Source organism: Pseudorca crassidens, chromosome 5, assembly GCF_039906515.1.
Source record: "Pseudorca crassidens isolate mPseCra1 chromosome 5, mPseCra1.hap1, whole genome shotgun sequence".
Lineage (NCBI taxonomy): Eukaryota > Metazoa > Chordata > Mammalia > Artiodactyla > Delphinidae > Pseudorca > Pseudorca crassidens.
Window position 1 is genome coordinate 29,712,744 of NC_090300.1, and position 27,901 is coordinate 29,740,644.

Genomic DNA, 27,901 nt, shown 5'->3' on the forward strand with positions numbered 1-27,901 from the left:
CTTCAGATGGAGTGATACTTTTTTTTTTTTTTTTTTTGCGGTACGCGGGTCTCTCACTGTTGTGGCCTCTCCCGTTGCAGAGCACAGGCTCCGGGTGCGCAGGCTCAGCGGCCATGGCTCATGGGCCCAGCCGCTCCGCGGCATGTGGGATCCTCCCGGACCGGGGCACGAACCCGTGTCCCCTGCATCAGCAGGCAGATGCTTAACCACTGCGCCACCAGGGAAGCCCGCTGGTTAGGATTTTGGTAGAGACCAATATGTGACCGTGAAGTAGCCAGAATGCCTGTCCTGTGTGGTTCTCAGAAGTAAATTCTCAAAGAGAAAATTTTTTGGAGCAGGGTCATAATGGTTGTGATGTATGTAGGTATTAACTTCTGATGAAACACACTCAGAGATCTTTTTAAAATCACTTATTCAGGGCTTCCCTGGTGGCACAGTGGTTAAGAATCCGCCTGCCAATGCAGGGGACATGGGTTTGAGCCCTGGCCCGGGAAGATCCCACATGCTGCAGAGCAACTAAGCCCATGCGCCACAACTACTGAGCCTGTGCTCTAGAGCCCGCGAGCCACAACTACTGAGCCCACGAGCCACAACTACTGAAGCCCGGGTGCCCTAGAGCCCATGCTCTGCAACAAGAGAAGCCACTGCAATGAGAAGCCCGCACACTGCAACGAAGAGTGGCCCCCGCTCGCCGCAACTAGAGAAAGCCCACGTGCAGCAATGAAGACCCAACGCAGCCAAAAATAAAATAAAAAAATTTTAAAAATAAATAGACAAAATCACTTATTCAGTGTGTCACTAGCATTGTAGTCGACATGACAGAAGCTTCAAAATAAATATTATGCCCAAACTCTATGATATTATCCCTCTGAATGTGAGGAGTTGGTTAGAGGCAGGACATGGTAACCAAACATATCACAAGCTTTTGGGTCACTGCACTAACTTCATTCCAATTCCTGACAATATAGCAAGTTTTAAGGACTCACTCATGTTCCACAATATCTGAAGGTCACTGTTCTCCACATAGATGGTTGAATTTGAAAAGTCCCAGCACGAGTCCCATTGCCCAATTTTCCTGTTATATTCACCTGGCAGTTCTAAAAATGCTGAGTTAGTTTTATTGTGTGCACGTGGATGTCAGCTGAGAACAGGCAGGAGTGCTTATCACATCTGTTAAAGGTGAATATTGACAGTGGCTGGGACCACGTTTAATGATATTGTGCCTGGGTGTGGGAAGGCTGACTGAGATACTAGTCACATCGTTCCCTGTAAAGGTTGGGCCAATCCTTTTCCAAAGTCTTAACTCCATTAGAGGTTCAGCTAGGCTTGAGGTTGAGGTCCATATCAGACCAGACTGAGGAAGATATGCTGTGTCACCACATGCACTCATTCTGAGTTTTACTTAGTGGAGGGCCTTTTATAGCATTACAGACCAGAGGCCACATGCTGCTCCGTGTGTGAACTTGACAAGGTGGAGTCAAAACCGTAAGTGCTCTTGAACCTGGCACACCTGGGTTCATCTCACGTATGAGAGATGTGACTTTAGGGGGGTCACTTAACCTCTCTGAGTCTCAATTTCTCCATCTCCATAATACTCCCTATCTTGTAAGTCTTTATAGAAAGGCTCTAGATCCCATCATCCCTTGATTAAGAGGTCAGAACTCTTCCAAACTTTTCAAACCATTGAGATAACAGCAGTTATTAGGGGTACCCGCTGTTTTTGCTTATCTGAATTCCATTTCACCGTTCTCTTCCACCCCTCTTTTCTTTCTTTTTCTTTTGGCCACGCCACGCAGCATGTGGGATCTTAGTTCCCCCACCAGGGATCGAACCCTCGCCCCCTGCATTGGAAGCGCGGAGCCTTAACCACTGGACCACCAGGGAAGTCCCTCCATCCCTACTTTCCATTGGAGAACACGTTCCTCTGCCCTCAGTTCCTGATATATATATATATATATATATAGGACAGAACGTGTCCCTGGTCCCTGAGCACAGCAAAGATCTAGCCTGGCTAATGGACTTGGTTATGCTTGGGCATGTGACTTGAGCTGTCCATTGAGGGTCTTCCCTGGGAATTTGAAGGAACTGTTCGTAAAGAACTGTTCTCTTTCCACGGGATTGCTTGGTTGGTAGGATATGCGTGGAGCTGTCGGTGGCCCCCACTCAGGAGCCCCTGAGAGCAGGAGTGAGGCCAATGCCGAGGAGAGCAGAGCTGGGGCACGGAAGGAGAGTTTCCCGCTGATACTGCTCAGACCCTGGATCACTCTGGGCTTCTTAGTTATGTAAACCATTAATTTCATTTTCTTAAGTAACTTCCCTTTGTCCGGTAAGAACCCTTACTGATATCCCAGTAAATCATAGTAAAACGTATGCCATGTGTTTACCTTTGGCGTTTGCGAGTCTTTTCCTACAAATAATTCAAAGACTATCTCATAGACTCATGAAATCTTAGAGATTAAGGATGTTCTGGGGCCTGCCTGAGATGCCAGACACAGTGAGTCAGCGATAAGCCAGGGTTTCTGCCTCCCAGGCCAGTGTTCTTTTTTTTTGTGTGTGGTACGCGGGCCTCTTACTGTTGTAAGAGGTTTTTTTTTTGTGGTACGCGGGCCTCTCCCATTGCGGAGCACAGGCTCCGGACGCGCAGGCTCAGCGGCCATGGCTCACGGGCCCAGCCGCTCCGCGGCATGTGGGATCTTCCCGGACCGGGGCACGAACCCGTGTCCCCTGCCTCGGCAGGCGGACTCTCAACCACTGCGTCACCAGGGAAGCCCGTGGCCAGTGTTCTTAAGCCTCCCCGCCTCTTGTCGTGTGTCTGCCTCAGTCTTTTTTAGACTCGAGCAGAACTACCCTCGCCTTTCCTTCCTGAGTCACTGCCCAATTACCAGCAGCCAGGGGCTCCACGGGGCAAAAGGCACCACCTTCTAGAAGTGGCTCTGTTCTCTCCACAACCCCGTCCCCTCCACTGGGGACAGCCGTGATTTAAGAGAGGTGAGTACAGACGTGGGTCTTGATGGAGGCTAGGTGAAGCCAGGCAGCTGAGCTCTGGATGTAAGACTGCTCAGAGCCTTGGGCCCTACTTCAACCCTCATTACCTCATGTGGGAGTTATTACAGTAGCTCCTTACTGGTCCCCCTTTCTCCTGAACCCCAGGCTCCCTCTACTTGAATTCATCATAGTTTCAGTCATCTCCTTAAAGAATCATTCTGTATACCCAGACAAAACTATAATTCAAAAAGATACATGCACCCCCATGTTCATAGCAGCACTATTTACAATAGCCAAGACATGGAAACAACCTAAATGTCCATTGACAGATGAATGGATAAAGAAGATGTGGTACATATATACAATGGAATACTACTCAGCCATAAAAAAGAATGAAATAATGCCATTTGCAGCAATATGGATGGTCTTAGAGATTATCATATTAAGTGAAGTCAGAAAGATAAAGACAAATACCATATGATATCACTTATATGTGGAATCTAAAATACGACACAAATGAACTTATCTACGAAACAGAAACAGACTCACAGACATACAGAACAGACTTGTGGTTGCCAAGGGGAAAGGGGGTGGAAGGACTGGGAGTTTGGAATTACCAGAGGCAAAGTATTATATATAGGATAGATAAACAACAAGGTCCTACTGTATAGCACAGGGACCTATACTCAGTATCCTATGATAAACCATAATGGAAAAGAATATGAAAAAGAATATATATATAAAACTGAGTCACTTTGCTGTACAGCAGAAATTAACACAACGTTGTAAATCAAATATACTTCAATAAAAAAAAAAAGAATCACTCTGGTCATGCCATTTCCTGTTGATAAACCTTCAATGGCTCCTTGCTGCCTATAAAGCAATGTCCAAAGTATTTCACCTGGTGTCCTGAAATAGCCTGACAGGGCCTGTGTCCCTCCAGGGAGGCTCAGCTCATACCTAGGGAAGGGTTACCCACTGGGAAGAATTAGTTCCAGAGTTTCAAATTCAATTAAGAGTTTCAAGTTCTATTATACAGGCATATCTCGTTTTATTGTGCTTTGCTTTACTGCACTTTGCAGATATTGAATTTTTTACAAATTGAAGGTTTATGGCAACCCTGCAAGTCTGTTGTACCATTCTGCCAATAGCATTATTTTTAAATTAAGGTATGTATATAGTTTTTTAGACATAATTCTATTGCATACTTCGTAGACATAACTTTTATATACACTGGGAAACCAAAAAATGTCTGGAATCAAACCCACAATATCTCTGTGGTATGTCTGTAGTAGATGGTAGGTGCACTGATCCCTGCTGGAAAAGAAAACGTCCCTCTAACAGTGTCCAGTACCTTGCTATCGTCACCATTAATGTTGATGCCATTTTTCATCTTTCCATTGGCTATCTTCCTTTATTAATGAGTTTTCTATTGGTGTGTAACAAATTACCACAAACTTAGTAGCTTAAAACAACACCCATGGGCTTCCCTGGTGGCACAGTGGTTGAGAGTCCGCCTGCCGATGCAGGGGACACGGGTTCGTGCCCTGGTCCAGGAAGATCCCAAATGCCGCGGAGCGGCTGGGCCCGTGAGCCATGGCCGCTGAGCCTGCGCGTCTGGAGCCTGTGGTCCGCAACGGGAGAGGCCACAGCAGTGAGAGGCCTGCGTACCGCAAAAAAAAAGAAAAAAAAAAAACAAAAAAACACCCATTTATTACCTCACAGTTCTGTAGGTTTGAGCACAGAATTGGAGGGGTTCTTTGGTCAGGATCTCACAAAGCCAAAGTCAAGATTCTGCTGGGCTGCACTCTCATCTGGAGCTCAGGACCCTCTTCCAAGTTCATGTGGTTATGGCCGAACTCAGTTCACTGTGGTTGCAAGACTGAGGTCCCTGCTATGTTTCTGGCTGTCATTCAGAGGCAGCTCTCGGCTCTGGAGACCACCTACATTCCTTGCCATGTGGTTCACTCCATCTTCAAAGCCAGCAATGGTGTGTTGAAGCCCTCTCATGCTTTCAGTTTCTGAGTTCTGCTGTCTCTGACCTCTATACCCAGATTTAAAGGACTCACGTGATTAGGTCAGCCCCACTTGGTTAATTTCTCTTTTGAGTAACTCAGAATCAACTGATTAGTAACCATAAATGCATCTTCAAAATCCATTTTGCCTTATAATGTAATACAATCATGCGAGTGATGGCTCACCATATTCACAGGTCTTGCCCACAAGTCAATGGGAAAAAAATTATACAGGGGCAAGGGTCATTGGAGGTCATCTTAGAATCTACCTACCACACCACTGTAACAATTATTTGTGAATTTTAATGCCTGTGTGAGTTAAAAACTGAACCAGATTTCCTCATCTTTTTCAATATTCTTTTCCTGGGGGCTGGTGACAGATGCTGTCAGCTCATCCAACACTTGATCTCACTCCCCATCTCCCTTATCATCCCCTGCAATAGAGGCTGGACAATGAAAAACTATTTTTCAGGCTCCCTTACAGCTAGAGGTGAACATGTGGCATGGTCCTGGCCAACGGGGTGTAAGCAGAGTCTGTTAACATTCTCCTTTCTCCTCCTTTCTTCCATCCTGGAATGTGGACTTGATGTTTGGAGCTGCAAAAGCCATCTTGTGACAGGAGGAAAAGGCCAGGAGATTTTCACAGAGACCTTGGCACTGAAATTGTTGAGAATCTGGCATTCTTTCATATGTAGCAGAAAGCAATGCTAGCTTACAAAAGACTGAATGAGTAGCTGAATGAGAAGCAGCTAGCCATGTCTCCAAAGCCACGATGCCTTAACTTTTCTGGAAGGATTGCAGAGAGTTCAGGCAGGTATCAACCTTCATAATCAGGGTGATTTTTCCTTCACACCTTCTTCATAATGTTCACAGTACTTCTTTATACAGTATCTTGACATCAAAACAATGTTAGTGGTTACAGAAGCCCTGTAAATATGTTCCTTTTCATTTCTTCTGTGAAATGTTGTGAGTATAATGACCTTAAAATCCACTTGGGGGCCCAGTTACATGTGTGGGAGCTACAGTACATAGGAAACCGAGGGGCTCTACTTAGCTATGTGGAGGGATAAACAGTGAAAGAGGGATGCTTTCCTTTTTTCTGTTTTTTGTTTTGTTTTGTTTTTGCGGTACACGGGCCTCTTTCTGTTGTGGCCTCTCCCGCTGCGGAGCACAGGCTCCGGACGCGCAGGCTCAGCGGCCATGGCTCACGGGCCCAGCCGCTCCGCGGCATTTGGGATCTTCCCGGACCAGGGCACGAACCCGCGACCCCTGCATCGGCAGGCAGACTCTCAACCACTGCGCCACCTGGGAAGCCCTGTCTTTCTTTTTATGGCTTCTAAACTTTCTCTCTGACTCTTCCCCTCCCCACCCTGCACCCTTCCTGAGGGTCCCCTGGGATTTGGAGGCAGGTCTGAGGACTGGGGCAAGTGGTCTAAACCCAGAAATTTGGTCTCATGGGACAAAGAGGGACTCAGGAAAGGCAAAAGGGCGAGAGGTCTTCAGTGAGTAAACTTCTCCACCAACTGCGTTCGTTATAGTGGACAATACTGAGGAGGCACGGAAAGCTTCCTCCAGTTTCCAAAAGAGTCAGGCAGCTGGACACAGGAGCCACTGAAGGAACTGTCCTTAAACATTCTCTTGGCCCATGAATAGAGCTGGAGGAAGACTGAGAAAGGATTTACAAGAGACAGAGCTATGTGTCTCCTCAACCTTCAGCAAGGTGGAGATGTACCACCGATTAGCATGATACATGCCTATGAGACACTCAGAAGGAACACGTCTCCTCTGCATAAGTGACAATGCGAATTCATTGTCACTTATGACAATAAGTGAAGAAATACACTTTGGTTTTTCCATGCATAGACAGACATGGATTCACGACGTTTCCGTTTTTTTTTTTTTTAACTTTATTTTTATTTGTTTATTTTTGGTTGCGTTGGGTCTTCGTTGCCGCGTGCGGCTTTCTCTAGTTGCAGCGAGCGTGGGCTACTCATTGTTGTGGTGCGCGGGCTTCTCATTGCGGTGGCTTCTCTTGTTGCGGAGCACAGGCTCTAGGCGCGTGGGCTTCAGTAGTTGTGGCTCGTGGGCTCAGTAGTTGTGGCTCGCGGGTTCTAGAGCTCAGGCTCAGCAGTTGTGGCACACGGGTTTAGTTGCTCTGCAGCGTGTGGGATCTTCCCGGACCAAGGCTCGAACCCGTGTCCCCTGCACTGGCAGGCAGATTCTTAACCACTGCGCCACCAGGGAAGTCCCACGACGTTTCTGTTTTCACAGCAAAGTCCCACGGAGGCGAACACTCTGCTTCCCCGCCATCTTCCCGCTTCTTCCACCCCAACTTAGGAGACAGTGATATGGAAGTCCTCCATCCCATCCCCACCTCTTCCTCGGTTTCTCCACCCTCATTCAGCCTCTCCTTCCTACAGAACCAGCACTTTCTCTCCTGATTCTTATCTCAGCATCTAAATCTCCCCTCCTTAAAACTCCATCCTCCTCCCTGTGTCCTCCTGTAGTGACCAGTCTCCCTCCTTCCTTTGTCTCACTTTCTACTCCCAGGTCAATCCAACCTCCACAGTCTGAGTTCTGACCTTGAACATCACTCTTCCTGAGGACACTGTGGTTTCCTGACTGTCAAATCCCCTGCTGACCTCTTGGCAGCACTCGACAGTGCTGATCACTCTCCTCCCTTAAATCCTCTTCTCCTTTGGCTCCTGTGGAGGAGGCTGCCAGTTACCTGCTCCATATCCTGCGTTTCTCATTCCAAAAAAAAAAAAAGTCATTTATCAGCTTCCCCTACAGGTGGGATGGCCAGATAATAGTTCTAGCCAATGAGATTTAAATGGAAGCTGTCAGATGGGCCTTCCAAGGAAGTTCATATTTGGAGGTATATTCGGTCGGTGCGTGCCTGCCTATTTACTCCTGACCTTTCCTCCTTTCTCCTGCCTGGAACATGGACCTGATGGCTGGGGCTAGGGCAGCCATCTTGCACATGTCAAAAAGGCCAAAATGACAGAGATGTCGATCCCGTTATCCTGGAGCTGTGGAACTAATACCAACCATGCTTATCGCCACACTACTTGTTACATAAGAAAAATAACCCCCTCTCTTGTTTAATCCACTATTATTTGGGTTTTCTATGATATGCTGCTGAAATCAATCCTTAACTGATACAGCTCCCATGACTCTGTCACTCTCGTCCTACTTCTTTAACCTCTTCAAGGCCCCTTTGCTTCAACACCCCCTACATGTTGATGTTCCTTAGCTACCATCCCTGGTCCTCTTCCTCCACTGTTTCCCAAACAACCCAGTGGTGTCTGCTGCTTCCCAAGTCATGATGACTCCAAATCCCAATGTCTAGCTCTGACCTCTCATCAGAGCACCAGATCTTTATCTAAATGTCTACCTGCCTGTCACATAGGAGCCTCATACACACTACACTCCCAATTAAACCAGCTTTCCCATAACTCTGTTCCTCCTTCTAGTCACTGGAGCTAGAGACCTTCCGCCTCACTTACCCTCATACCCAGCTGGTCCTGAAGTCCCATCAGGTCTCTTTCCAACAGCTCCACTTTATTCCCACTTCTTCAATCCTACTGTCTTATACAGGCCTCATCATCTCTTCCTGAGCCACCGCATATGCCTCCTAACTAGCTCCTCTGCCTCTCATCTACAATCCAAATTGGTGTTTAAAAACATGCAAATCTAGGGCTTCCCTGGTGGCGCAGTGGTTGAGAGTCTGCCTGCCGACGCAGGGGACACAGGTTCGTGCCCCGGTCCTGGAAGATCCCACGTGCCACGGAGCGGCTGGGCCCGTGAGCCATGGCCGCTGAGCCTGCACGTCCGGAGCCTGTGCTGCGCAACGGGAGAGGCCACAACAGTGAGAGGCCCGCGTACCGCTAAAAAAACATAATAAAAAAAAATGCAAATCTAATCACACCATTCCCTTTCTTAAAACCCTTCAATGGCTTCTGGTCCCTCACAAGAAAGAATTCCAATGCCTTTGCATGATCTGAGCCCTACACATCTTGTCAACATTCCTTACATTATAGCCACATAAATTCACCTGTGGTTTCCCAAACTTGCCATGAAATCACATCTCACATCCTTGCCTGACTGTCCTCTCTGACCTGTAAGCTGGAAACTGTGCAAAAACAAAGTTTTAAGTGGATATTTAGGAACCTGACGGACGCTTATCTTCCTGGGAATTCTCCCACCTTTGTGCACAGAAACTCAGTGGTAAAGAACTGTCAGAATCGGAGAGATTTTTGTATTGTTCACTTAACATAATTGCTTAATTATAATTCCTTTTTTAATCAAAGAATTCTCTGCCATCACCTTGAACCAAATTGATCAAAATAAACATCAATTGCCTTTGTTGTCTTGTATATGTATTTTCATTGAAAATTTCACCTTTGTCCAACGTAAAACATTCCCCCAGTGCGCACTCAACAGAAAAGGAGATATTTACTTTAATGTGCTAAATGCTGGGGTTTCTTCTATTTCTTATCCTATTAAATTTTACCTCCTAGAATCCTGAAATTTTAGGGTCCAGCCCCTAAAAATTTCTGGAAAAGGAAACCAAGGCTCTATTGACTCAGGAACATGGCACCAGGGAGGTGGTTATTGGTGGGACATACCTAGATCCTGGCTAGGGCTTCAGCTCTTACCATCGCACGGTGAAGGCACAGATCATCTCCAACTCACAAAGAAGGCTCCCCTCTGCTTCCAGTGAGAGGAAAGTAAAGTAGGCCCCAAAGAGCTAATCCTCTTACACCACTCCACTTAAGGCAAGATGACAGCACAAGGGCTTTAAGAACAAGGAAATTAAAAGCATTAAGTCCAAGGTTCTGCTTGTCCTGGGAATAGAACGGCCCTCTCCCCTCCTCTCTGACTCTATGCCCCACCTTTGGGCCCACGAAGAGCCACTCACCCTCTGGGTGATAGGCTTGCCATCCCGGATCTCCACAGCCAGCCCCAGGTCGGACAGTCTGCAGTTGCCGAGGTCGTCCAGAAGCACATTCTCGGGCTTCAGGTCCCGGTAGACGATGCTGAGGGAGTGGAGGTGCAACACGCCGCAGGTCATCTGGGCCGAGTAGAAGACCACCCTGCTCATGTCCAGGCCCCGCTCGCCCACGCTGTAAATGTGGAACTTGAGGTCTCCCCCATTCATCAGGCTCATAACCAGGCAGAGATGGGACTTGCTCTCAAAGGCATAGGCCAGAGAGACAATGAAAGGGCTGCTGACCCTCTCCAAGATTTCCTTTTCCAAGAGAGCCATTTTCTCACCATTTTTCTTCTTCAGCCGCTTCTTGTCCAGTTTCTTACAGGCATACATCTTGCCGGTGTTTTTCACCTGGACAGCACATACCTTAAGGAGAGAAAGAAAGGGAGAGGAAGAAGTAGACAGTACTGGAGACAGGAAGGGGAAGGGGGATACAGAGGGTGGAGGAGCAGAAAACCACCAAGGTGGAAAGATGGCAGGCTTCTGAGAAAAGAGAAGCTGTGAGTGAGAAGGATTCTTTGAGATAGAGCTGGGACCACAGTGAGGTATCACTTCACCCCCACTATGTAAGCCATAATTAAAAAAAAAAAAAAAAGGAAAAATAACAAGTGCTGGCAAGGATGTGGAGAAATTGAAACCCTCACGTGTTGCTGGTGGGAACTTAAAACTTGGAAGAGTTTGGTGATTTCTCAAAACGTTAAACATGGAATTGCCCTAAGACCTAGCAATTCCACTCCTAGACATATATGAAAGAGAAATGAAAGCAGGTATTCAAACAAATTCTTGTACATAAATGTTCACAGCAGCACTATTCACGCCAGCCAAAAGGTGGAAACAACCCAACTGTCCAGCAATAGATGAATGGATACATGAATTGAATGTAGTATTCCCGTACAACGGAATGTTATTCAGCCCTAAAAAGGAATGAAGTACTGATACATGCTCCAATGTGAATGAACCTCTGAACCTTACGCGCAGTGAAAGAAGCCAGCCACAAAAGCTCAAATACTGTGTGACTCCATTGCTAGGACACACCAGAATCGGCAAATCCAGAGACAGAAAGCAGCCCAGTGGTCGCCAGGGGCTGGGTGGGTTGGGGGGGTGGGGGAAATGGGTAGTAATTGTTAATGGGCGTAGGGGTGACGAAAATATCTTGGAACTAGATAGAGATGATAGTTATACAAGATTGTAATGTACCAAATGCTATTAAATTATATACTCTAAAATGGTTAACGGCTAATGTGACTTTTACCTTAAAGAATTGTTTTCAACTTAAAAAAAAGAAAGATGAGCACAGCATTGGTGCAAAAGGAATTCCAGGCTTTAATTCAAGATGAGTGTTTTCTTAGCTCTCTGAAGTTTTTCTCAAATTACCTCCATTACCACAATTAAGGGGAAAGGGGGATCCCCCATCGTTTGTTGCTATCATTCACCAGAGGGGCATTTCAGTGTGTGCCTGCCTGTTGTAGACCCCAGGATAAAGATTCTTGGCCAGTTCCACATTTTGTTAGTTTTTCCTATGCCATTCTCATTTTATTTCACGCGGTGACCGGAAAGAAGACGTGAGAGCAAGTTAGGAATTCTTTCTCCACATGTGGCACTGAGATTAGTTCTAAGTTCCCTTGAGATTAAAAAGGAAAAAAAAAAAAAAAGAGGTGAAATAAAACTCTATTATGCTGTCTATTTCGTCTTCCAGCCTGGCTATTCTGAAACACTTACCTCCCCAAAACCACCTTTCCCCAGCACCCGGAACTCTTCGAAGTACTTGTCTGACACGGGTTGCATCTCAAAGACTTTCCACTGCAGAAACTTGTCATAGAAGGGGCTGGCCAGGAACTCTAGGAAGGGCTGGTCCTGCAAGAAGGCCATGGCCTCAGCCTTGGCCAGCTCCACCAGGGATGCTCGCTCTTCCTCCGTGGTGGCTGCTTGGCACTTGGTGACCAGAGCTGGGCTGAGGAAGGGGTGTGGGTGCCCCGGGGAGGCCGCACAAGTGGCCACCAGCCCCTGCAGCGTGCTGCCCTTGGCGGGACCCTCTTCGGCCAGCTCCCAGCTCTGCACCTCCTCCAGGAAGCCCACGGCCTCCTGGTACGCGGGCACCGTGGCTAGGAAGTCCCGGAAGAGGCGGCGGCCGATGGGCTGCTGCTCGCACAGGCTGTGGAAGTCGTTGGGCGGCGCCTGGCGGAGCTGCTCGCAGCTCTGCGGCCCGGGCAGCATCAGGGTCCGGCGTCGGCGCTGCAGTTCCTTGCTGTCGGCATCCGAGGACTTCCGCGCCTGCAGGTAGGCCGAGTTGGCGATCAGGTTGTCCAGGCCCCCCATGTCGACCATGGCGGAGCACCAGTCGTGCTCCCTCAGCACAGAAAAGGAAGGATGGAGGGCTGTGGCGGGGACGCCGTCAGGCCCGGGCCAGCTGGCTGCTGTCCGGTCCAAGGTGCAGCGACTTCTGCGGGATTTACAGCGAAGCTTCGGGTCTGAGGGTGGGACTGATGGAGGATGAGGAAAGAGGTTTCTCTTGTAAGAAGCTTTGCTGGCTATGTATAGCCGGCCAGGGAAGGGCGCCTCACAGGTCACCCACCGAGGGGAAAGCAGTCTGTGACACCTGCAGGGTCTACTGTTCATCACGGGGCCTTTCTCATCTACACCTGCTCCCTGAATCCCCAGCTACCAATTTCCAAAGGAAAGGTGGTGTGTTATTTGTTGATGACAGCAGTGTTTTCAACTGTGTCTGATTTTACATATTTCCCAGCAGGTGCAAGGTGAGTAAACTCCTAGGAATGACAGGTCAGGAAGACGAGCTGTGGGAAGCTGGAGAGGTTGTCTTCCTTGTGTTTAGCAGCGTGATCCAGAGCAGGTTACAGAAGGGGATGCTCTGAGCTGTGAGTCACGAGACATGTTCCCAGAGGCCCTTGGGAACCCGGGTCGTGGCCCTCAGAGTGGGCTGTGGCTCTCCCATAGCCGGCGACACCCTCTACAGCCTACAGAGATCCTCCAGCCATGGCTTTCTTAGTTCTGAGGAGTCTGTGACCTACAGTACCCAGTTAAAAAGGGGAGGGTCACCTTGACCCAAAACATCCCGTGAAATGACATCAGCAGGAAAATCACACCACTTCACATCATGTGGTCCAGACTATTCCAAGGGGACAAGCCTAAAAGGGGAATCTGAAGGTGAAGGAGCTGTGTGTGGAGACCCCGAGCCGTGAAGTTCCAGGCGTGGCCCTTTGACACCTCGGCCCAGGCTCCCTCATGAAGCCAGGAAGCTTCCCTCCACAGAGATCACTCAGAGCCGCCCCAGACCACGACCTCACAAAGAACAGAAATTGGTTTAGACAGAGATCAGGCTAAGGATCTCTGCTCCAAAAATAACACTTGTGTCCTACAGGGAAAGAACACTCAGGCTTTTTCTTCACAAAGCAAGGCTAAGGCAGCTTAAAAACAAAGTCATTCAGTATTATGCCAGAGTGTTTCAAAGGGGAAAAAAAAAGAGAGAGAGAGAGAGGAAGGAGAAAGGGGAGGAAAAATACCTGGTGAGTCTTTTTCCAAACAAACAACCTGTAGCACACTCTGTCAAAACATCATCGTGACGGCCGTGGTCTGCCTGACAGAGCCTGCTGACCGTCCCCCAGAGCAGATACGCACTTGGCCACATGCTACCAAGAATTATGTAATGAACTCGTGGGTGCCCTTTGGCTTTGCACTGCTGTGCTGTAAACCCTCAGCGCAATGGCAGAGGTGGGGGATCTGCACGAGGGACCACCGCTCGGAACCATGCCATCTGCTTTGCAACCCACGCTAGAAATGTTGGGACATTTTTTGTTCTTGATATGTCATTCCAGGCCCACATTTCTGAGTAGTGAAAAATCAGTCTGAGACTCTCTCCTAAGGAGGAAATGCCTTTTCCTGGGGTTCTTATGAATACAGCGGCAACAGGGCAGAACTTTGAGAAAATGGTAGAATGGTCATCACATGACTACTTCACCTTATCGCTGAAAAAAGAACGTTTTTCACTGATGACCATATCCTCTATGAGCTGCTTGATCCCACTCGCACTGATACTGTCTTTTATCCCCGAGTAATCACTTCACCCAGCACTGTCCAATAGATAAATGCAAAGCCACATACGGAATTTCAGATTTTCTAGCAACCACATTAAAAAAAGTAAAAAGAAACATGTGAAGTTAGCTTTAAAATATATTTTACTTGGCCCAGTATATGGAAAATATTATCATTTCAATATATAATTGATATAAAAATTGCTAATGGACTATTTTGCATCTTTTTCGTGTCCTGAGTTTTCAGAATATGCTTTGCATTTTACACTTACCAGTTCTAGCCACACACATTTGAAATGCTCAGTAGTCACATGTGGCCAGTGTCTACCTTTTTGGACGGCACAGACAAACCTTTTGGATGTAGCTTTGTCACTCATAAATAAGAGAAAGTTTTTCTCGCGGTTTTTTTTTTCTAATCAGAATACCATAGACCATCTGGGTTAAAAAAAAAAACTCTCTTAGTAATTAAAAATGATCTGACTGATGAGAACAGAATTTAAATAATATCTGACACAACGTTTAGAAGTTATAAAATGGTTATACATTGACCACCGGCCATTTTAAGCAGAGTAGCATTATTTTCAAAGTTTTACCCACCTGAAAAAAAAAAAGTCTATTTAAAATGGAACACTCTATGTGATTACTAACAGTTAGCGTCCAGGGCTTTTCCCAACTTGATGAAACAGTAATTTTAGGTCCAGTTAAAGAACAGCACTGAATACTTAGCTTAGAAGCACAGCCAAGTGCTGGGCACATTCAGGATACCCTGCGCCAAAGGGGAAAAATATCAGAAATCTTGGAGTGGAGATGTGGCCCTATGGTTACAAGCACTAACTCCAGCACTGCTTGGGAGAGCTGAGTCCTGGTTCTAGCGAGTCCTAGCTGTGTGACCTTCTGCAAGTTACTTAACTTCTCTGAGTCTCAGTCTCATTATGTGAAAACAGAGCTAATGTTGATTCTTCTTTTTTTTCAATTATAGTTTGTGTACAATATTACATGTTACAGGTGTATAATATAGTGATTCACAATTTTTAAAAGTTATACTTCATTTATATCAGTGTTGAGTTTTGAGTAAGTTCTTGAGAGAATTAAATGCCAAATAGTGCCTGGCACAAAGAAGTGATCAAAAAATATTTGATAAAATACTTTTTATCAAAGTATCACTTTTATTTTATTTATTTTAAAATAAATTTATTTATTTATTTTTGGCTGCGTTAGGTCTTCGTTGCTGCGCGCGGGCTTTCTCTAGTTGCAGTGAGCAGGGCCTACTCTTTGTTGTGGTGCAAGGGCTTCTCATTGCGGTGGCTTCTCTTGCTGCGGAGCACAGGCTCTAGGCGCGCGGGCTGCAGTAGTTGTGGCTCCCGGGCTCTAGAGAGCAGGCTCAGTAGTTGTGGCACACGGGCTTAGTTGCTCCACGGCATGTGGGATCTTTCCTGACCAGGGATTGAACCCGTGTCCCCTGAATTGGCAGGTGGATTCCTAACCACTTTGCCACCAGGGAAGTCCCTCACTTTTAAATAATGACTATCAATCATCAAAACCTGATCCAGAATTATGCTTTTCTGATATGCAGATTGGAGACAGGAGATACCTAAGCAATGTGGAAGAAGGTGGGTTCCGTGCCCATCTAGCATAAAGCTGCCAACTCAGGGTCTCACATGACCTTGGAAAGCTGTGGGGACCCGTGGAGCAGGAAGACAGGGAGATCAGATTCATTAAGTGACATGCAAGACTTAGAACAACAAACTATTGCAACTAAGCGATTTACTATGTTCTGCCATAAAAAGGAAGACTAAACTCTGTCATGTGAAAAGAGGAGATATTTCAGTTTGAAAGAAAAAACAACTTTGATGCTAGGAAGAAAAACAATGAAAATATTTTAGTATCTTTTATGTCTAATTTTGTAACCTAAAGAAAAGGAAAAAATGCTCTTTACCCAGCCAGGTCTTCCATTACATTTTGTATCATGTGGTTTAAAGCATTATTTATGACATGTATGTTCTTACATTTTAAAATGCTCTGATGTCATACAACATCTGAAACACAAAGAACATTTTTTAGGAAGTTTAGGTTAATGGTTAGTAATAGGGTGTGCTTGGTTTGCTTCTCTTTCTGAGGATTTTTAATTTTGAAAATACACCCTAGGTTGAGGAAAATGTAAAGCTAGGTTTCTAGGAAGAACATGACCATCCTTTACAATGCACAATTCTCTGCATGGTCCAATAGCACATATTTGAGGTTCAAGAATTATGAAATTATAGAGTTTGGTATCATGTGGTCTCAGAACCAGAAGGTATTTTGAGCAGTGTTAAGTTCTGAAGCAGATGAATATGTTAGCATTAGGACACCCAAAGAACCCAGATTGTTCTTCAACTTCTGATTGAAATCCTTCCATAGTAAAGATGTTTGCTTTTTTTGTTCAGTAGCAGCCCTCTACTGGAAGAAAAAGCAAAAGGGTCTTATCCTTCCAACCACAGCTGACCACACTTGACGTTTACTAATTTGAAGAAATCAAGGATATCCCTTGCTTGTTAAAATTCACAGATACTAAACAGAGAAGAGGTGGAGCTAGATAAACTTTATTGTTTCAATGTAGTCACAGAATTTTCACACAGAAATTTAGTTTTCAAGCACCTTGTCTTTTAGATTGAAATATTGAATAGTAAGACCAGTGGTAGGCCTACTGAATTGCCTTCAACAGAGTTCTACAGACAATTGAGGTTTTCTTAGTGAAGTAAGAAAGGAGTCATACACAAGATATTTTCATAGAACTAAGTGTAAAAATTCTATAAGGGATAAATCACCATTTTATCACACCATTTTTAGAGATCTTTTTGTTTTGGAAAATCTCAAATGTGCATAAAAGTGGTGAGAATAGTAAAAGAAACTCCCATAGGCTCAGCATTCAACTTTATCATCAGCATTATTAGCATTGTCCCAATATTCTTTCACTTTCATCTAACACCCCCTTGTTTTGTTTTAAATACTTAAATTTTTTAGAGCAGTTTTAGATTCATAGCAAAATGGAGAAGAAGGTACAGAGTTCCCACATGTCCCCACACATGCATAGCCTCCCCCATTATCAACATCCCACCACCAGAGTGGTACTCTTCTTATGATTCATGAACCTACACTGACACATCATAATCCTCCAAAGTCCACAGCTTACATTAGGATTCTCCCCAGCCCTTTTTTTTGCTGGAGTATTTTAAAGAAAATCCCATGTCACTGTATCTGTAAATACTTTGGTATATATAATATACATTTATATAGGTACATACGCATACATATATATTATGTATTTTGTGTAATATAAACAAACAGGGTTTGGTGAAGCAGCTCAGAGATTAGCTCTAACAGAAGGCTGGTTCCACCCCTAGGGCTGGAGGAGGTGTGTTCTCAGAGCCTAGGGCCACAAACACCCAATGGGCCATGGAACCATGAGGGGAACTATAGTGGATGAACGATATGTTCAAGTCCTGAAACCCAATACTTGTGAATGTGACCTTATTAGGCAATAGGGAGCTTGCAAATGCAGTCAAGTCAAGATGAGGTCATACTAGATTAGGGTTGACCCTAAATCTGATGACTGGTATCTTTATTTAAAAAAAAAGAAAAAAAAGAGAGAGAAAGAGATTTGGATGCAGAGACACAGAGGAGACACATGGAGAAGAGGCCATGTGAAGACAGAGGCAGAGGTTGGAGTAATGCATCTACAAGCCAAGGAACATTGCTGACAACCACCAGAAGTTAGGAGAGAAGCACAGCACAGAGGCTTCAGAAAGAACCAACTCTGCTGACACCTTGATTTTGGACTTCTGGTCTCCGGAAAGGTGAGAGAATAAATTTCAGCTGTTTAAGCCACTCATTCTGTGGTATTTTGTTAGCAGTCCTAGCAGGTTGATACAACAAGGGAGGCTGGGAGGTGAGCCCCCTGAGATGCAGATTCAGAGAAGGGCAAAGTCAGAGGACATATCTGAGAACAAACATGTCGATGGTCAGCATGACTATTATGCCATTGTCCCCCCAACACAGTTCCCAATAGTTCCTTGATACAATGTCATATCCAGAAACAAACTTTTATGTGTTAATTGTTGAGATTTGGGGGGTTTCTTTATTACCCAGCCCAATTTAGCTTATCCTAAAATTGTTTATCCGCCTGTATGTATTACTGCTTGCTCCTAGTCAACTGCTATTCTAAAACATTTGTGCCTGCATTCATTTGTTCAGAACACTGAATAATGTTCACCTACTGTGAACATTATTGTGAATTGTATTGAATAAGCACCTACTGTGTGTCAGAAATCACAGCCAGTTTGTAGGGGTACAATGACGAATAAGGTCCCTGCCACCTGCTTGCTTCCTCCCTCCAGCATGTCTTTATTGGGGTCTCCCATGTGCCTGGCATTGTGCTGGGGCTGTGGCCACAGTGGAGAGCCAAGGCAGATGTGGTCCCTGCCCCCATGGAACTTATCGTCTAGTGAGGAAGGCGAAATTTACCACGTGATTTTCCATTTGTGTGAAGTGATCCAGTGATCTTCTGGACTGGAGGAAACTAGGATTTCACACAGAAATGATCCTTGTGCTTTGTTTCCTGCCAAAATGGCAGCTTTTCTAGTTCTCAGGCTTACATGGTGTCATGGTATAACACCAAGCATTTAGTTCAGCTCTACTGCAATTGTTAGTGAAACAGTCACTGTGCATCTGAAGGAAAAAATCCTTTCATCAGTGGGAATCCTGATCTTCTTTAAAAGCCATACCAAGAAATCTTGCTTTTGAGGCTACTTAGGATAGAAGAAGTTGCAAAAGGCCCAAAGAATCTGTAGGCCTTGTTTAAGGTCTCTTGTTTTTATCATAAATTAAATTCATAAATATTGAACCTTAGGATCCGTAATCTGGTATAACATAAATATCTTCCTCTCGAAACAAGAATCTGATTGTTCTAATAATGACTACACACCCATAACAGAGGATATTATTCTTAAAGAGCCATAATAGCTGAGAGAGAAAATTAAGTAATTGGTATATTTGAAGGAAATAGAAAATACTTCCCGATAGAGGTTCGATTTGGAAATGGATCATGGCAGATGGACAAAAGAAAATGAACTGTATGTGTTTACACAATGAGATTTTAAACATCTATAAACAACTTTCCAGAGAGTGAGAGATTTTATTAAAGAAGGCTAAGAGATTATTAGAGAAGACCAAACAATATAATGTTAACAAAGAAAAAGCAAAATAAAAAAAAAATAAATTAAAAAAAATTAAAAAAATTTAAAAAAAAGCAAAATAAAGTCCACTAAACGTATATTTGGTAAGTGAGGGAAATGTGGGAAACAGCAAGAAAAAGTTCTTGTGGTTATAAAGAGTGAAACAAGGGAGTAAAAGTCAAAGTTATTTTTAGTAGAACATAAAAGACTATTGTGGAAGTGCAAACTATCAGGTATAAAATTAGCTTAAAAGATATATTGTACAACACTGGAAATATAGCCAATATTTTATAATGACTATAAATGGAATATAACCTTTAAAAATTGTGAATCACTCTATTGTACCCCTGTAACTTATATAATATTGTATAATAGATCACCTATATATCTGTGTATTCATTCATCCTACAGGTAGAGAGAGAGAGAGAGAGAGAGGGAGAAGATAGGTAAATAGATAGATAGATAGGACATATGTCAAGTATTGTTCTAGGCACTAGGTATGTAGCAGTAAACAAAATAGTGTCCATAAGGACATTACATGTTAGTGGATGAGAATGTCAATAAACAAAATAAGTAAAATATATAATATATTAAATGGTGGTTTTACAAACTACCCAAAAACTTCATAGCCTAAAATAATGACTTAGAACTTCTCAGGGTTCTGTGCTTTGACTGGCAGCTCTTTGCTGGTCTCACTCAGTGGCTGAATTCAGCTGGCGGGTTGGCAGATGGCTGAGCTCAGGTGGGAGAGCTGGAAGCCACTGGAAGTTTTCAGCAGAGGAATGCTATGGTGGATGGACGTTTTAACAGGATCATAGGCTGAAGTGGGCAAGGGTAAAAACAAAATCAATTTGGAGTCTATGGCAGTAGCTCTGATGAGAGGTCAGTTGAGGCCGTAAGAGGGTTTGTTCCTGAGTTGAATGTGGGGTGTGGCAGAAAGACAGAGGACAGGGTGAACTCTGGGGTTTTGGGCCTGAGTAACTGGAAGGATGAATTTCCCCTAAACTCAGCTGAAAATCCTCTGGAGGGGCAGGTTTCAGGGAAGATGAAGAACTCAGTCTTGTACCTGTTCAATCTGAACTGCCTATGGGGCATCCGAATGGAGATCTTAATCTGCTGGATCTATGGGTCTGGAGTGCAGGGGAGAGGCCTGGGCTGGAGATATTCATTGTCACCCTGCATATAAAGGGCATGTAAAGCCGTGGGACTGGATGCAACACACTGGGGTAATAGCAGAGAAGAAGGCTGAGGACTGAGCCCTGGGGGGGGGGGAGGGGGAGAGGGCAGTGGGGAAGAAGGAAAGCCGGCAGAGGATGCTAACCCAGGAACCACGTGCAGAAAGGCTGTCCCGGAAGAGAGTGATCAGCTGTGACAAATGCTGCTGGTAGGCCAAGCGAGATAAGGATTGAAGAACTAACTGACTGTCGTTGACAGTTTTATTTATTGGTTTCTTTGTGAAGCTGTAAAGGAATATTAAGTGGGATGAAAGATACTGACTTTACTTATAAAAGTGGGTACTTAAAAATGAGAAGTTATGCTATGTATAAAGGAAAACCAACCAACCAACCAACTAACTAACCTAGTAGTATTGTCAGCTGGGTGGCACACCAGCATTGATTCTTTGGGCAGATAAATGAATTCTGTTCAAGAGAGCTTTAATTCAGAATTTTTCCAAGGTCTAGTTTTTACTAGCAGATTTGACTTTGAAATATTTCTGTTGCTTATCATGATCAAGGATATTTGAAATCACTACTGTGTTGTGCTACATCTTCTGGCGGGGGGCTGGGGGCGGTGGCGAGGGAGACAAAGTTAATACAGTTCTGATTAATAGCAATTAAATATGCTATTTTAATAAAATACTGAAACAAAAAATGTTGCAATTTAAAGGTCACTAGGGAGCTTGGCAAGAGCAGTTTCAATGGAGTGATGTGATGAAACCCTTATTAGAGTCAGTTCAATAGGGAATGGAAGGAGATAAATTGGAAGCTGGCAGCGTAAGCTTCTCTTTTGAGGAGTTTTGCTCTGGTGTGACCACTGGAGTGAGAAGCCAAGGTAGGGGTGGAGAGCACACGATCACTGGAGGAGAGGAGGTCAGGGGGTTGAGAAACCAGGGTATTACAAGCATCATTCATGTGAGTGATGAGATCACCAAGAATTATCCAAAGAGCAGTGATGGAGAGACTGACAGAGAGCCAGGAGCTAGCATCTTCATCCAACAAAGGGGAGTGACAGTGTGAGGCCATTAGTGAGCAGTGGAGTCTAATGACATGAGAGTGCAAGCTGGGTGGTTTTAGGGAGGGAAGCAGCAACAGAGAGAAATGAAGACATCTCCCACATTGCCAGGTCCAGCGGTATGAGGGACCAGGAGGGTTGCCGAAGGAGCAGTGTTCTCGGGGTAGAAGCAGGTTTAAGCGAGAATAAGAAAGTGAAAGGAACTTTTGGAGAAGGATGAAGATGGAGGATGTTTTTGGTGTGAGTATCAGAGGGCACAGAGGAAGAGTTTCAGAAGTTGGGGAGGGGTGGGAGACGAAGGAATAAAAGGGAATTTAAAGAACTACTTCGGGGGCTTTGGTGGCGCAGTGGTTAAGAGTCCGCCTGCCGATGCAGGGGACACGGGTTTGTGCCCCGGTCCGGGAAGATCCCACATTCTGCGGAGCGGCTGGGCCCGTGAGCCATGGCCGCTGAGCCTGCGCGTCCGGAGCCTGTGCTCCGCAACGGGAGAAGCCACAACAGTGAGAGGCCCGCGTACTGCAATAAAAGAACTACTTCGGATTGGATTTCAGAGAATGCGAGGTGACTGGGAAAGCCTGGGTTTCTTGCGCTGACTAGGGATGAAGAGCAGGGTGAGATTGACCGTCTCAAAGCAGATGATGGTGGTCAGACTCTGAGTTTTCCAGGCAGGGAGGGGTGCATGCAGGGTGCTAGAGCTGGAGCTCCCACTGGACCACTGTGGCCAGAGTTGAGAGAGGTCTCATTTGGAGACCTTGGGCCCCTCCCACCTGGCCCACGGAGGAGGAGCTGGCAGGGGGTTGGTCTGACCTGAGCTGGGAGGGCCTGGAGTATTCACATGGTTAGACGATGGGTTTGAGGGCTGCGTGTGGAGACCTCATAAGGACTTTAAGAGGAAACTCCTTTGACTTTGCATCTGCCTAAAGGACCTAACAGCAGGGCTGTGGAGGAGTTGGGGGGACTTCAGCATTCCTAAGCTTTATTAGGTATCTGTAGGCACTCATAAAACCTCAATTCTGGGCCATCTGTCCAACAGAAACCCAAAACTACAGCCTCAGGGCTGTCAAGGGCTATTTTAACCATAAGGTCTGGGAAAGACGCACATCCATATCTTTATCCCTAAGAAGATCTAAGCCTGTTAGAAAAGTTCAGAGTTAGTGTTGTTCAGTTTAGAGTTCAGTGAAGAATTTCAGGCTACCCTAAAATTTCCATCTTATAATAGGGGGCAGCTCTAAGATTTTGTACATTTAAAACCCTGAGAAACATTCTAGAAGAGAGTTGGAAAGAATAAAACGTTTGCTCTTTAAAAAAATCACTTCTTGCTTTACTTATTTCTTCTGCATTTTGCTAAACTTCTTGAAAATGTAGCCCTTCTAATGAACTCCAAGGAGCTTTCTCAGATTACCTCCACAGGGGACCAGAACAAGATGAGAAAACACAATTATTTTGATTTGACTGCTTTCTTGAAGAGTTGAACAATAAGACAAATGGAACAACCATTAATGCATTTTCCACTTAGTAGCAAATGTAAAAGGGTGTTGGCTGTGATCTTAAATAATAATATCCCTTTCTCTTTTCTAAATTTATTTATTTATTTATTGGCTGTGTTTTGGTCTTCGTTGCTGCGCGTGGGCTTTCTTTAGTTGTGGCGAGCGAGAGCTACTCTTCGTTGCGGTGCTCGGTCTTCTCATTGTGGTGGCTTCTCTTTTTGCAGAGCACGGGCTCTAGGTGCACAGGCTTCAGTAGTTGTGGCATGTGGGCTCAGTAGTTGTGGCTCGTGGGCTCTAGAGTGCAGGCTCAGTAGTTGTGGCGCACGGGCTTAGTTGCTCCGTGGCATGTGGGATCTTCCCGGACCAGGGCTCGAACCCCTGTCCCCTGCATTGGCAGGTGGATTCCTAATCACTGTGCCACCAGGGAAGTCCCCATTTCTCTTTTTACATGTGGGTTTATTTTACATAGAGTAAAATGTATAGATCTTTAATGTACAGTTTGAAGAGTTTTGACAAATGTATAAACTCACGTAACCATCACCCAAGTCAACTTATAGAACATTTCTATCACCACTGAAAATTTTCTTATGCCTTTTCCAGTCAATAGCCCCGCTGAGAAGCTACCATTCTTCTGATTTCTAACACTGCAGTTTAGTTTTGCCTGTTCTTGAACTTTGTAGAAACAGAATCACGTAGTTAAGTACCCTTTTATGACTGGATTCTTTTGCTCAACACAATGTTTTGACATTCATCCATATTGTAGCATGTATCAGTTTTTCCTTTTTTTTTCCTGCTATTCAATTCATTCTATGAATAGAACATTATTCTTCTGTTGATGGACATTTGGGTTGTTTCCAGTTTGGCGCTAGTATAAGTATGAAAAAAAGCTCCTTTAATTCATCTATGTCTTTTTGTGGACAAATGTTTTCATTTTTCTTGGGCAAATACCTAGGAATAGAATTGCTGGGTCGTAGGATAGATGCATACTTAACTTTTTATGATACTGCTTTCTGTTTTCCAAAATGGCTGTTCCATGTTTCATTCCCACCAGCAATGGAGGAGAATTTCAGAGCCTTCACATCTTCACCAAGACATGGTGTTATCACCAAGACATGGTGTTATCAGTCTTTTAAACTTGAGCTGTTCTACAGGGTGCGTAGAGGTATTTCATGGCAATTTTAACTTGCATTTCTGATGAGGAATGTTAGGTATATTTTCATGTGCTGACTGCCTATTTGTATATCTTCTTTTTCGAAGTATCTTTTCAATTATTTTGCCCAATATCCAGCTCCTTAATTAAGCTTTTGTTGGTAATATGGCCTCATCAGGCAGTATTCTGTTGACCGATCATGTTCTTTAGTAGAGAAGCTGAATGTTCTGCAGGAAGGCAGTGAAGGCAGAAATAAGATAGCTAGGTAAGAGCATTAGATTTATATCTTTCCAAACACTTTAAATTTCTCAGGATGACTGTAGAAGTAACCGTTTTTATTTGTAAAAGATTCCATGTGCTATTTCAGTTCAAAGTTTCAAAATACAAAGACCAATTACTCTATAATCTCTGCATAAAATTAGAGTTAGGGAAAATATATAAAAGTGGTGTTACAGCCTGTATAACATGATTTTTTTTATAGAGTTATATTTTTGAGACATACAATTTTATTAGACTATCCAAATTTGTGCCATAATGGACATGTACTAAAGTCTCATTAAATTTTTTTGCTTTACAAGTCAGCATATCTAAAAATATAAACACACGGGCTTCCCTGGTGGCGCAGTGGTTAAGAATCCACCTGCCAATGCAGGGGACACAGGTTCGAGCCTTGGTCCGGGGAGATCCCACATGCTGAAGAGCAGCTAAGCCCGTGCGCCACAACTACTGAGCCTGTGCTCTAGAGTCCATGAGCCACAACTACTGAGCCCACAAGCCACAACTACTGAAGCCCACCCGCCTAGAGCCTGTGCTCCTCAACAAGAGAAGCCACTGCAATGAGAAGCCCATGCACTGCAACGAAGAGCAGCCCCCGCTCGCCACAACTAGAGAAAACCCTGTGTGCAGCAACGAAGACCCAACACAGCCAAAAATAAATAAATTTATAAACAAGACAACAACAACAAAAACATAAACACAAAGATGTCATTTCAGAGAGAAAATGATCTCTAAGATCCTTTCCAATTCTGAGAGTCTATGAGAACAAGTCTCAGATCTGCCTCCCTGAAGGCGAGGGACTTGAGATATTTATGGGATAAATGAGCAGAGTGGTCTTAGGCATGGAGAAAGGTGACTGGAGGTAGAGAAACAGTGAGGTAATCAGTGTTCTGTGCAGGTATATCTGGGTTACATGCTTCTTCGTGGGATGCATGATCAAAAATGGAGGTGCTTAGCATGGTCTGAGGGTAGAGTTTTTGGCCCTCTAACATCAAAAGGTCATTTATGGGACACCCGTGCAGGCCCAGTTTTGAGGTCGGTGATCTCAACCAGTCTTATCTGGCTCAAATTGGACAAGAGCTGACTCCAATTTCCTAAAAAAACAACTTAAGCCCCCGTTACTAGCAACCCATAGGTCAGAGGTGTTATCTATAGGGGTGGTTAATGACTCTTGTGATAGGTTACCTAGGCTGTGTGAAGCTTGGAGGGTAGGCAATTAAGGAAAAAAAACTAAAGCGTGCTTAACCAGTAAAGGCAGGTTACAAGCAGAGGGGTTTTTAACAAGCTGTTCCCTTGTTTGCTGTTCTGTAAGACAAGCTCAAGAATTTCTGTTAGTCCCCAGCTTCTGTGAACCCTATGGGGCATGGTTTCACATGTAGCAGCAACTCCCCATCTATAAACAATTGTTAAGTTATTTGCTAACATGAATCGTGGCAGATAATATGGGTTGATTCATTCAACACCTATTCCCAATTACTTTTCCTCTTTTATCCCTCTACTGTAACAGCTGGAAAGCCAAACTTCATCTCTCTTTCCCTTTGCGTCTAGAAGGGGCTGTGTGACATAATTCTGGCCAATGAGTAATAGAGTAAAGACAGTAGGAAGGACAGCCCTTCCCGAGTAGAAGTCAAAGTCTTGCTAAAGAAAAAATATCCTTTTCCCCCTCACATTTCTCCAAAAATATGAATACGAGGCATACAAAACAGCAGCCATCCTGGGACTGTGAAGGAGAGGGCATGAGAATGAGATTTTTTTTTTTTTTTGGTACGCGGGCCTCTCACTGCTGCGGCCTCTCCCACTGCGGAGCAACAGGCTCCGGACGCGCAGGCTCAGCGGCCATGGCTCACGGGCCCAGCTGCTCCGTGGCATGTGGGATCTTCCCGGACCGGGGCACGAACCCGCGTTCCCTGCATCGGCAGGCGGACTCTCAACCACTGTGCCACCAGGGAAGCCCGAGAATGAGATTTTAAGATGAAGATGTCAAGAGCAGAAAGGAGAGAGTCTGGTTCCTGATGGCACTGCCGACCATTCTACTAGCCCTGGACTTCCTGCCCTCGGCTTCTTATTGTTTGAGACAGTTGTCCTCTATCTTTTTAAGCCGGTGTGGTCAGTTTTTCTGTTATTTGCTGCCAAATGTATTGCCAGCTGATTCACTAGTGTTTAAAAGAGGATACCAGACCAAACATGAAATTAATTCTTTATATTTTGCACCATTATCTGTTTATCGAAACTGCCTTTATTAACGACATAAGTTTTTCAAGGAACTCCAAGTATTGAGACATAATTATACTTCTACATGAACAGAAGGGCTTAACATTTTTCACCATGTTATTTACTATGGGAACCAAATTTTAAAACATTGATAAATCTAGTAATAACCTGCTTCAGTATTGTTTGAGCATTCATGAAAAATGTACCAAACACTTTAATACATTATTTTTTTTTAACCAATGATCTTGTCATATGCACCTACTCTTTTATTTATTTATTCATTCATTTATTTATTTTTGGCTGCATTGGGTCTTTGCTGCTGTGTGCGGGCTTTCTCTAGTTACAGCATGCGGGCTTCTCATTGTGGTGGCTTCTCTTGTTGAGGAGCATGGGCTCTAGGTGTGTGGGCTTCAGTAGTTGTGGCACATGGGCTCAGTAGTTGTGGCTCACAAGCTCTAGCGCGCAGGCTCAGTAGTTGTGGCGCACGGGCTTAGTTGCTCCATGGCATGTGGGGTCTTCCCAGAGCAGGGCTCGAATCCGTGTCCCCTTCATTGGCAGGCGGATTCTTAACCACTGCACCACCAGGGAAGTCCGTGATTCACAATTTGTTTGTTTGTTTGTTTTTGTTTTGCGTACGCGGGCCTCTCACTGTTGTGGCCTCTCCCGTTGCGGAGCACAGGCTCCAGACACGCAGGCTCAGCGGCCGTGGCTCACGGGCCCAGCTGCTCCGCGGCATGTGGGATCTTCCCGGACCGGGGCATGAACCCATATCCCCTGCATCGGCAGGCGGACTCTCAACCACTGCGCCACCAGAGAAGCCCCGTGATTCACAATTTTTAAAGGTTATACTCCAGTTATAGTTATTATAAAATATTGGCTATATTCCCTGTGTTGTACAATATATCTTTGCAACTTATTTTATACATAATAGTTGTACCTCTTTTGAATGTTTGAATTTAGATCAGATATTACAGCAGTATACTAGAGCACAGTAAAATGATACAGAGCACAATAAAATGGTATAGAACATTATGAAATGGTACAGAACACAATGAAATGGCTTGGCCAGTACTTGAAAACACAGAATATACAGCTCTAAACTACAACTATGAATAAAGACGTATGCGTGTGTCTTCACAGAACTGAAAACGGAAATATGTGAACAAACTTTACAAAAGCAATTTTGGAGAAAAATATATTCAAATGAAGTATTCTTTTGAGACAATATAAGCTAGTGGTGAAACACAGATTCTAGAACTAGTCTGCCTGGATTCACATCCTGCTTTTCATTTA

General features: G+C 44.6%; 1 protein-coding gene across 1 annotated transcript in view; it reads right to left on the reverse strand.

The window, feature by feature from the left end:
• Nucleotides 1-12,321, reverse strand: part of GRK7 (G protein-coupled receptor kinase 7) — a 34,810-nt gene extending 22,489 nt beyond the window's left edge. Inside the window, exons 1-2 of the mRNA XM_067737206.1 lie at nucleotides 11,716-12,321; nucleotides 9,925-10,362 (exon numbers count right to left, since the gene is read on the reverse strand). Coding sequence (XP_067593307.1) covers nucleotides 9,925-10,362; nucleotides 11,716-12,321 — 1,044 coding nt within the window. The remainder of the gene's footprint in view (nucleotides 1-9,924; nucleotides 10,363-11,715) is intronic.
• Between the last annotated feature and the right edge of the window lie 15,580 nt (nucleotides 12,322-27,901).